The 11837-nt window shown below is 35.2% G+C and overlaps 1 protein-coding gene across 5 annotated transcripts in view; it reads left to right on the top strand.

Annotated features, from left to right (window-relative positions):
* The window catches only part of Ecpas (Ecm29 proteasome adaptor and scaffold), a 116648-nt gene that overhangs the window by 88570 nt on the left and 16241 nt on the right, over window positions 1-11837 (top strand). For all 5 annotated transcript variants that reach the window (XM_031377520.1, XM_031377521.1, XM_031377519.1 and 2 more), the window contains 8 exons: window positions 838-955; window positions 1317-1484; window positions 3542-3621; window positions 4200-4305; window positions 5411-5458; window positions 6317-6438; window positions 7868-8018; window positions 11551-11616. In XM_031377520.1, the coding sequence (XP_031233380.1) occupies window positions 838-955; window positions 1317-1484; window positions 3542-3621; window positions 4200-4305; window positions 5411-5458; window positions 6317-6438; window positions 7868-8018; window positions 11551-11616 (859 nt within the window). The remainder of the gene's footprint in view (window positions 1-837; window positions 956-1316; window positions 1485-3541; window positions 3622-4199; window positions 4306-5410; window positions 5459-6316; window positions 6439-7867; window positions 8019-11550; window positions 11617-11837) is intronic.

Below are 11837 nucleotides of genomic sequence, written 5' to 3'. Positions count from 1 at the left end.
TTTTTTTTCTAAATTTTTTCTGAGCTTCTCTCTTTGTTTTCTTCTTCCTCTTCTTGTTTTCTTGGGTGGACCAGGTCTCATTATCTTTGTTATTCTTGAACTAGTTGGCTCAGTTGAATCCTCTGGTACAACTACAGAGGTACAAACCACTATACCTGGCTTCTTTATGAATTAAAAAAAGTGCTAATTTTTCACAAAATGCTATATTATACCTAGAGGAAATTTAACATAGAGATATTTTTAAATCACTCATGGTTATGAGAGTTTGTATATAACATGATGAACTTTCAAGGTGTCTCCAGAGCCACCAAGAGCTTCTCTTCCATGGAACATGCAGGCACATTTTAGGTATGGTGTTCCTCACTATCAAATCGCTGATAAAAAGCGATGGAGAGTTCATCTGGTTTACAGTTGGAGGCTGTCAGGTCCGTCATGGAAGGGAAGGAATGGCAGTAGATGGCTGCGTGGTTGCGGGGGACTCCGCCTCCTAACCTTCTTCCTCCATACAACAAAGATCCAACACCTGCAACCTTCCAAAACAGTACCATGAACTGGGAGCCAAATGTTTAAACACTTGAACCTATGGGAGGCATTTTACAGCTAATTTGCAGTAGGTATTTACTGGCAGAAATATTTAGAAATTATTGATAATTGAGGTATATGATTTTTTTATATTCTCAACCTAGTTTTCAGTCTCCTCAGTGATGATTATGGTGTTAGCAACTGAGGGAAATACAATTTAAAAGAGCTCCTGTAATATTGATGCTGAAATTTATGTCAGGCCAAAGATAGCTATAAAAATATTTTATTTTGTATTTCTTTTTGTTTGTTTCTAAGTCAGGGCCTTTCTACTTACAAGGAGCTTTGCTCTCTGGCAAGTGATCTCAGTCAGCCAGATCTGGTATATAAATTTATGAATCTGGCGAATCATCATGCAATGTGGAACTCCAGGAAGGTAAGTTGTTATTTTATTTCATTTCTTTCTTCAATTTTTGCTGGAGAACAAACTCATGGCATCATGTATACATGACAAATGCTCTGCTACTGAACTATATACCCCAGCGCTTACTGAGTTTTTATTCTTTTACTTACTCCAAAACCAAACTTGTTACATTAGCCTTGTAGTGCCAGTTCATTTATAGTTAATTTTGAAAGTCTGTATCTGAGAACCAGATTACCACATTAGCCATTATTTGGTAAAACTTATGTTCTATTTAGGGATAAATTTGAGAACGACTATTTGAAGCCTTTTTGTATTTACTATGTTAACATTTTACTATGGCAGTCAGGTATAAGTTGGTCTTTATTATTTTCAGGGTGCTGCTTTTGGTTTTAATGTAATTGCTACCAGAGCTGGAGAACAACTGGCTCCTTTTCTGCCTCAGCTAGTTCCTCGACTTTATCGTTACCAGTTTGATCCCAACCTTGGAATTCGACAGGCTATGACAAGCATTTGGAATGCATTGGTCACTGACAAATCAATGGCAAGTATCTGTGAACCTGTGTGTTAGGAAAACAGTGTAGTTTGCCTGTGGCACCACATAGGATTTAAACCAAACACCTGTTGCCCCTTATATATTTATTTCCTTTCATTGCTTGTTTGCTTTTTCTTTCAGTGATTCTGTAATATTTACTGAAATCTCAAAAATGAAAGTAATCAAAATGTTCACTGGTTGGGTAGGTAGTTAAAAGAACAATAATCTAACCTCTGGATATGGTGTCTATAGGTTCTCCCTTCCCTTGCTGGGCATTTCAGCTAATCTCATCCCTGTTGGGTCCTGCGAGCCTCTTACCTTCCTGGCATCTGGGACTTTTTGGTGGCTACCCCCAGTGGGAAGAGAGGTCCTTGGTCTTGTGAAGGCTTGATGCCCTAGTATAGGGGAATGCCTAGGCAAGGTGGAGGGGGACACCATCAGAAGCAGGGGGAGGGGAGTGGGATAGGGGATGTGCAGCGGGGAAACCAGGAAAGGGAATAGCAGTTGAAATGTAGATAAATAAAATATCCAATAAAAAAAAGAACAGTAGTATATTCACATAAATGGAATATTATATGTTTACAGGGATCACTGATACCATGGAGAATGGGTCACAAACAAATGCTTAAAGAGTTATTTTAGTTGGGAAGACAGACAAAAGACATAGTTAATTGCCATACATTGTTTTCCTTGGTTCTATAATCTAGCAATTGATTACATTCAGTCCTTCTTTCAGATATGAAGGTTTCTCAGGAACTGCCCTGAATACTGTTGTCCTCTTAGCTTTCTTTTTACTAACTCCTGGGCATATAAACATTCCATTTATTGTAGTGATGTTACTCAGTTCTGTACTGGCTCAGATAGGACATGTACTCCGTCCATATTTACAGATTTAACTTCCTGACTCATGTCTTCACTCAACTGTTATTAAATGTACCATAAATGTAACATATCCAGTAAAAGGCTGAAAAGAAAGAAATGCCTTTCCTTTGTTTTCACTGTTCATGTATTTGTCCAAGCCAGAAAGCTTGGTATCTTCCTTTTTTTTTGTCTGTGTCTTATAATGCCCCTAAACTCACATCAAATTTAGCAGCAGTTTCTGTTCATTCTGCATTTACCATATGTTCCTTGAACCTGCTCCTGTCCCTGATTCTTCCTGATGAGTAGATCATCATCATCCTTTTCTTCTCTTTGTCTTGTGTTCAATTATCTATATAGCAGCAAAAGTGGTTTTAATATTACAAATTGGATTTTGGTTAAAATTCTTAAATGAATTTCCTTAGTTCACATATCCCCCCCAATATTGGAGTTTGAACCCAGGTTCTTAAATGTGCTAGGCAAGTGTTCTACCACTGATAATAGTTTCCTTTAAAACAACAACAACAACAACAACAACTTATTTCAATACAAGATCTTGATCTGTTTCAGGCTGGGTCCAAACCTTTGTGTTTGCCTGAGCCTCTCGAGTAGCTTAGGTTATAGGGGTGCACAGCTACTTTTAGCTTGCAGTCTACTGTTCCAACTTAATCTACCACTAATTTGTTATCACCAAAGCTTAGATGAAGCTCACTTTCCTTCTGAACCATTATAAAATACTTATTTTTGTACCAGATACAGACCAGTGAGATACTATCTTGCCATTGAAGTCCAGTTTAATGAGTTGTCAGATATATGATTTACCTCAAGAGGGTGCTGTGGGAACATGGAAGAGAGTCACTAGGCCAAAATTTTCTGAGTGGTGGCCACTTCCAATTGTCATGGACAAAAAGTTGGACTGCAGAGGTATTATATGTATGCCATGGAACAGAACTGAGACAATAAGAAACCCGTGTGGCAAGATAAGTCACAATGGGCCTTGTGTTATATAAATCCCAAGTGATTAGACTTTATTCTCATGTACTATATATAGAAAAGAATCATCTATCAAGTTATTGCAAAATGGTGAGAGATTTGCAGACTGAGAGGCCCAGGGTCACTTTAATAAAGAAAATGATCAGTGTTGTTGGAAGGTAAATATTGGGTTGTTGGATTTTACATTTTTCACTTTATCCTTTTGCTTTCATTAGGTGGATAAGTATTTGAAGGAAATTCTTCAAGATTTGATTAAAAACCTTACCAGCAACATGTGGCGAGTTCGAGAATCCAGGTATCACTTGGAAAGTTTGATTAGCCAGATAAAGCTGGAAAATTTCCCTTCAAATTTCTAGGGATTTTCTTTTTAATATGGTGTAACAAAAAATAAGTTAAAACCATCATATTTTTAGTTGAGTTCTTTAACTATTAAACTCCACTTGATTTTCTTAAATTAGTTTTTATAAGTATGAAATTAAAAATTTGTGGATCATTTGTTAAATTGGTAGACATCAAGTTGTATAATTTCATGGCTTTATATTGTAGAATGTATTTATATATGCAGTTTCTACACATTCAGTGCTTGTTATGTACTTGGTGATATGCCAAACATTGAGAGCACATAGTTAAGAGTGATGTATTCATATGTCATCTAAAGGGATTGAATTGTAGTTGTAGGAATTGTCATTTAGTGATTTGTGTCATATGTGGTAGATATATTTGAGGTAATATTAGAATAATCATGATTGTCTTAGGGTGAGAGGTTAGTACTAGAAATACAGGTAGGGGTCTATTATTGTTCAGTATGACTATTTGATAGTAAAATACTGGACTTGTTTGATCATGTATTTGAAATCAAATTTTTATTTTCAGCTGTTTAGCTCTGAATGATTTATTGAGAGGAAGACCTTTAGATGACGTCATTGACAAACTTCCAGAAATGTGGGAAACACTTTTTAGAGTACAAGATGATATTAAGGTATTATAGAAATAATTCTATATTTATATATGTTTATATATATATATATTTATATATTTTTAAACTGGAATCATTAAAATATAGTATAGCTTTTAAAAATGTATGTGTTTCAAAGTTCCCTAGCTAGACAATTTTTAGAAACTGTTTTGTCTCTAAATTTCAGCTTTGATGTACATGTAAACTTAAAAGTTTGGGTATCTGTGACTACAGCCTGCCTTTTTCAATAGAAATTACATGATGCTGTAGAATTAGGAGCAAAGCCCCATTTTGAAGTAATTCATAATGACTAAAGTTTCAAAGTTTAGGCATTCATTTCCAAATACTGTGATTAATGCAAAAATATCTCAGTTTTTCTAGGTTATTTCACTTATTTCATATCACTATTAAAGTGTTTAGGGTGATTATTTAGAAAGGGAAATGGTTTATCTTATTCTTTTGGAGGTTGTTAGTTTATCATAGACAGATTCTGTTGTTTGGGCCTGTGACCGAGGCAGTCTGTCAGGGTCAGCATCTGAGGTAGAAGAAAACATTTACTTGGGATAAAGAACAAAGAGAAGGAGGAAGAATCTGAGGCTTCATAATCCCCTTCAAAGGCTTGCTCGCAGTGATCTAGACTTTCTTCCCCTATTGCTAAGATTCTAGTAATGTCTTTCACAGGATCCAGCCTTTAGCATGTAAACCTTTTGAGGATAATCAAGATCCAACTAAAGTTGGATCTATACTAAAGGGTCTAAAGCTGGGCTATCTAAATTTGAAACTTTTGATATTCTTAAAATTAGTTAGACTACTAGGTTTGTCTTTTGTTGCTTTATTTATTCATTAGGAAATTTTAATTCTTTTAGAATCTTCACAGAGATTTTTATGTATTTACTTTTATAGTGCATCTTATTTTTTGACTGTTACAGTTAATAGCTATATTTTTACATGGTCAAAAATAGATCAGATATACATGTTCTTTAATGGACAAAGAGTCTAACAGAACAACATATATTTAAACCTGTTATTGAAAATTATGTTTTGCTATTTGTATTAGAATCTAATTAGAGAGTGGGTATGAATGAGTGCTAATATGTATAATGGCAGGCTTTTTTCATTTTTTTTTTAGGAGTCTGTACGGAAGGCAGCAGAACTAGCTCTGAAAACTCTGAGCAAGGTGAGAATAGTCATCTCACAGTGAGATACAGTAGGATAGGGTTCACCATGGACTTGACAGTGCTTTATTTTTTTTTTGTCCTATGAAGTAGTGTTGCCTTGTAATTGGCTTCTTGTGTAGTTTACTGCTCTTAACAGTAATATGAAAGTGGGTCTCATTATACTATGTTTAGTGTATATGTGTAGTGTGTCTTGAATACCTTTTATTGTCGGTTCTTTAAATGGTGAGCATCTGTAGGATTCCATATGAGGTGTACCTTTGCTTTGACCCTGAAGAGCACATGACTCACTTAAATAAAGCAATAGATATCTTGCTTTTAATATCTTCTCCAAACTAAGAGGTTGGCAAGCTTTTTGAAACTTAAATAGTCTGCCCCTTAGACTAATTTTGTAATTCATACTCTCATTGCTTAAGCTTTGTCATCGATCACATTACAGAGTAGTAAAAGTATATTTTAAATCCTGGTGCCTTTCATGTCTAGTTTTGTGTTCTTTACCAGAACATTGTCGTGCAGTGTGTAGTGGTGAACATGGTTATATACACAGAGCATTTTTAAAAAGTGCCTTCTTAAATATTTTTCATCATATTTCTAGCTCTTTTGTTTCTCACTATACAAATTAGAAAGTCAAAAATTAAAGAATAGAATATATTATCAGATTTTCTGTTTAGATATAGCAGTCCTCTTGGACTCAGTACTGGTCATTCCTCTATCTCCCTACAACCCCCATAGTGGCATAGACAGTAAACTCATTTCTTATAGCTGATAGTGATATTAAAAAAACAAAACCACTTTGTCAGAGAAATGCTTTAATAGTTGTGAGGCCAGCTTCACTAATGTCCCTGCTCTTTGTATGTGAGGTTTGTGTGAAAATGTGTGACCCTGCCAAAGGAGCAGCTGGCCAGAGAACCATTGCTGTCCTCCTGCCCTGCCTTCTGGACAAAGGAATGATGAGTCCTGTGACGGAAGTCCGAGCCCTCAGGTGTGGTTTGGTTGAAGTGAATGTACTGGAATTACTTAGTTTCTAGCCAGTCTGTAGAAAATGTGTTCTCTTGAATGTTAGATTCCAAAAATATGAAAAATGGCTGAGGAGAATCCATTGGGGTAACTGAAGCATTTATGAAAAGATGTGGGCCAGAGTATTTTATAGTCCTATGTCATGGGGACCTTGATTTGACTAACATATGAGTTGCATATTATTCTATTGGCATTGGCCCCTTTCCTTAGCGAGCACACGTCTCCTGTTATGCCTCATGTCTTCAGGGGCTTGCTTGTTGAGTATAACCAACTGTCCTTGGTAAACTAGTTTATATAGCTTCTAGATCTACTGGCTAAAAGGCAAATGTGGAACTTAATGATGTTTCAGGCTTTCCAAACCTGAGCCCATCATGACTCTAATAGGATAAAAGGACAGAACAGGATGTGCATCCTGATATGGTAGGATAGGATATATTCAGCATTGCTTATAAAAGAGCCTTGCATGGTTTCAGAGTCAAAGTCCACCCATATTTGTTATATAGTAGCCCAGCCTGGCCTCAAAGTAGTGATTCTCTGGCCTCATACATCAGAATGGTAGCATTACTGGCATAAGCCATATTTTTAAAATAATTGAACCTTTACTTGGTTTAGTGTGTGTGTATATGTATGGGATATTATATGTATATGTGATATGTTAAATAACACGGCTGGAATAGAATTAGTGCAGTTAAGTGAGAAAAAAAGAGAAAGATCGGGACCGTTAAAGTTTCAAGAATCAAGCTGGGTATGATAGCACATTCCTTTAATTCTACTACTCATATGTAGAGACCATCAGATATCTGTGAGTTCAAAACCAGCCTGGTCTAGATAGCAGGTCCCAGGTTAGCCAGTTCTGTATAGAGTGAAACCTTGTCTGAGGAAGAAAAGAGAGAGAAAGAAAGAAAGAAAGTAAGAAAAGTTAGTACGTTTGAAGATGGTAATGGATAGACCTTGAACTCTGAATTTGGATTCCAGCAAACTATCATTTTTTCTTTCACCCCTTTATGTGTATATGTGCTTGCTTTAAAATATCTGTAATTGCCAGATGGTAGTAGTGCATGCCTTTAATCCCAGGACTTGAGAGACAGAGACAACCAGATCTCTATGAGTTTGAAGCCAGTCTGGTTTACAGAGCAAGTTTCAGGACAGGCTATTCAGAGAAATTGTCTCAAACAAAATATTGCAAGACAAATCTCTAATTTTTTTAAATGCTAGGAGATGAGAGACCCTGAATTCAGTCATAATCAGAAACCCCACTTTCCAGTTGCCAAGATTAGGCTTTGAGCCATGAGTATATATATACCTGAATGCTATTGCAAACTGTCCTCATGATTAGATTGTAGGCCTTCTTATTTATGGTGAAGGGATTCAGACAATGCTTTCTGTGTGTCTAGCATTAACACTCTTGTGAAGATCAGCAAAAGTGCAGGAGCCATGTTGAAACCACACGCACCCAAACTCATACCAGCACTCTTAGAGTCCTTAAGTGTGTTGGAGCCTCAAGTTCTCAATTATTTGAGTCTCCGGGCTACAGAACAAGAAAAGGTAAGTTGATAGCAGAAGTATATTGGTAAGGACTGCTGAGGTATGATCACTGTTAAGATCTATCCAGTAACCATAGATAAACATTCTAGGTAGTGGATTTTCTTGTTTGTTTTTTAGATTTTTTTAAAGGGGGAAGGTCCTGTCCAGCTCATATATATTTTTGTTAATCAAATAAAAATTGACAACTTATTATTAACATAATTATAGCAGTCTAAAAATTATTTTTATACTTTTTATGGCTGGATATCTATCTAACCATCTACAAAATGTCTAAGTAAAACTTTATATGTAGACTTTGGCCTGAAGTTGCTCGGCTTTGTCTTTGATCAGTTATTTTTCAAAGGCTATATATGACTCATTTATTGAAGAAAAATTAAATCAACCTGGAAGGGGAGAAAGTAATCCCCTAGAGGTATCCTTCATGAACAGTTTCCTGGTGGCTTTTAAAAATTCTTTTATATTCATAAGTCACAAAACCCCCAAATAGCCAATTTAAAAACAAAACCAGACTTGAGGATCTTTTCAAAATCTGTTGGTTGCCTTTTTGTCCTATTAACCTTTTCCTTACAGAAGTTTTCCAGTTTCAAGAGGTCTCATTTATCAATTGTTGATCTTAGAGCCTGAGTCATTGGTGTTCTGCTCAAGAAATTTCCCCCCTGTGCCTGTGAGTTCAAGGCTATTTCCCACTTTCTCTTCTATTAGATTCAGTGTATTTGGTTTTGTGTTGAGGTCCTTGTTCTACTTGGACTTGAGCTTTGTGTAGGTTAATAACTATGGATCAATTTGCATTCTATATGAAGACTGCCAGTTAGACTAGCACCATTGTTGAAAATGCTGTCTTTTTTCCACTGGATGGCTTTGGCTTCTTTGTCAAAGATCAGGTATCCGTAGGTGTGTGGGTTTATTTCTGGGTCTTTGATTCTATTCCATTGATCAATCTGTCTGTCTCTGTACCAACACCATGCAGTTTTTATCACTATTTTTCTGTAGTACAGCTTGAGGTCATGTTTTGGCTATCCTGGGTTTTTGTTTTTCCATATGAAGTTGAGAATTGCTCTTCCTATGTCTGTGAAGAATTGTGTTGGAATTTTGATGGGAATTGCATTGCATCTGTTGATTGCTTTTGGTAAGATGGCCATTTTCACTATGTTAATCCTACTGATCCATGAGCATGGGAGATCTTTCCATCTTCTGAGGTCTTCAATTTTTTTTTTCTTTGGGGACTTGAAGTTCTTGTCGTACATGTTTTTCATTTGCTTGGTTAGAGTCACACCAAGGTATTTTATATTACTTGTGACTACTGTGAAGGATGTTGTTTTCCTAATTTCTTCCTCAGCCTGCATAGAAGAAGGCTACTAATTTCTTTGAGGTAATTTTATATCCAGCCACTTTACTGAAAGTGTTCATCAGTTGTAGGAGTTCTCTGGTAGAATTTTGGGGGTAGCATGTGTGTACTAGCATGTTATCTGCAAATAGTGATACTTTGACTTCTTCCTTTCCAATTTGTATTCCCTTGACCTCTATTTGTTGTCTAATTGCTCTAGCTAGAACTTTGAGTACTATATTGAATAGATTGTCTTGTCCTTGATTTTAGTGGGATTGCTTCAAGTTTCTCTCCATTTAATTTGATGTTGGCTTTTGGTTTGCTTTATATTCCTTTTATTATGTTTTAGTATGTGCCTTGAATTCCTCATCTCTCCAAGACTTAACATGAAGGGGTTTGGATTTTGTCAAAGGCTTTTTCATCATCTAATGAGATGATCATGTGATTTTTTTTCTTTGCCTTTGTTTATATAGTGAATTGCTGATAGATTTTCATATATTGAACCATCCCTGCATCCCTGGGCTGAAACCTACTTGATTGTGGTGAATGATGTTTTTGATGTGTTTTTTAATTTGGTTTATGAGAATTTTATTGAGTATTTTTTTTTTTTTTTTTTTTTTTTGCATCACTGTTCATAAGCGAAATTGGTCTGAAGTTCTCTTTCTTTGTTGGATCTTTGTGTGGTTTATGTATCAGAGTAACTGTGGCTTCATCGAATGAATTATATAGTGGTCCTTCTGTTTCTGTTATGTTAGAATAGTTTAAGTATTAGTATTAGATTTGATCATTGTTCTGTAACTGCATTTTTAATTTACTGGGGCATAAAGTCTCTATCTGTTTCATTTCCTTTTTTTCAAATTCATTCATGCTAAAGTCAGGTGATTACATTTTGTAGGCAGGTTTTACAAGATTAAGAGTTATAAACCCCTTTTTTCCCTCTATATCTTTGATAACAGTAATTGAATATAGTTGCATTGAGTTGAATATAATTGAATATCCTCAAGTTTATAAGTAAGAGCTGTAGTGTTATATTTTGAGTGTCTCTCTTACATATACTGTCCATTACCTTTTTATACTCTCTTACTCCAGCCTACTTATCTCCTCCCACCTGCCAAACCCAGACTTTTTGCTTGAACACTGTATCCACTGATCTAAAGCCCTAACTTTTGGATCTAAGGAGATAGCCTAGCAATTAGCTACTCTTATAGAGGGCTGGAGTTTTATTCTTTAGCACCCACCTTAGACATTTTATACCTTTCTGTAACTTTGACTTTTGTGAGCATGCATGGTAATTTGCACATGCCTACCCTTATACTTTTTAACTCTTATTTATGTTTGTTTATTAGGATGACTAGGCCATATAATTTGTAATGTCAGTGTGTTCTCTCAGTTCATTATTTGATTGTTAATTATTTGATTGTTATTTCTCAGTTAATTATTTGATTGTATAATCTGCTCTTATAAATTACCCTTTTCATTTGCCTTTTAATACTGTTGTTTCTTCTTTATTGAGCATTCTTTCCTGTTTCAGTAGATTTACCACCTGCTATAAAATGTTTATTAGTATTAAAAATTAGGGAACATAAATTCTATCTATCTTTTTGCCAACCTCAGCAAATCACTTTTTCATGCTTACTTTCTGGATAGTAACCTTTCCCCTAGTGTAATTTTGATCAAACTGTCATTATAAATATGAATGCACATAATAAAGTTAAAGAATTAAGTGGACTATACAAACACATACACTATTTTGGTGTATTCTTTTTTTAGACAATATTTTAAACATTATATAGAAATTCAGTGTATTCTCTTTTTAAGTGGATAGAGAACCTGAGACTTAAGGCTGAATGACTTGCTTAGAGCCATAGTATTTTTATTAATAAATACATCATTACTTAATTTCTTGTTAGTAGGAGGTATTGATCCTAGGGCCTTGTTCATGCTATGCTAATAGTGAGGTGCACTACCAGCCCTCATATTTGGTTTATTTTTAACATGTTTAAATTTCTGATCTTTAGAGATATGCTAATTTTACAGGTAAATTGTTAAGGAAGGTCAGCAGAAATTAGAATTAGACTTCCATCTGATTTCCATATTGATTGTTTACTTAAAAACCTTTAGTTTGGAAAGAAGACCCTTAATTAGTGTTTCTATGCCTAATTCATGATTAGTTATATATCCTGAGTATCTTGAATTTCTGCTCTTTAGGATGCAATGGACAGTGCTCGACTCAGTGCTGCCAAGTCCTCTCCCATGATGGAGACAATCAACATGGTGAGTGTTCAAATACAACTGAAAAACTCATTTGCATCTATTTGAGTACAGTTCTCCAAAAGACCTCATGCTATGTAAACATGAGACAAACCTAAGGGGATATATTGATAAAATACTGTGACTACAGTTGTTTCTTTCAAAATTCTTAAGTTTTTAACTAGCATATATAAATTTTACATATTTATAGACATTTTTCTTTTTCTTTTTTTTTTTTTTGTTTT

The sequence above is a fragment of the Mastomys coucha genome, unplaced genomic scaffold (assembly GCF_008632895.1).
Source record: "Mastomys coucha isolate ucsf_1 unplaced genomic scaffold, UCSF_Mcou_1 pScaffold18, whole genome shotgun sequence".
NCBI lineage: Eukaryota > Metazoa > Chordata > Mammalia > Rodentia > Muridae > Mastomys > Mastomys coucha.
Note: the sequence above shows the minus strand (reverse complement) of the source record. Positions and strands in the feature narration are given on the sequence as shown.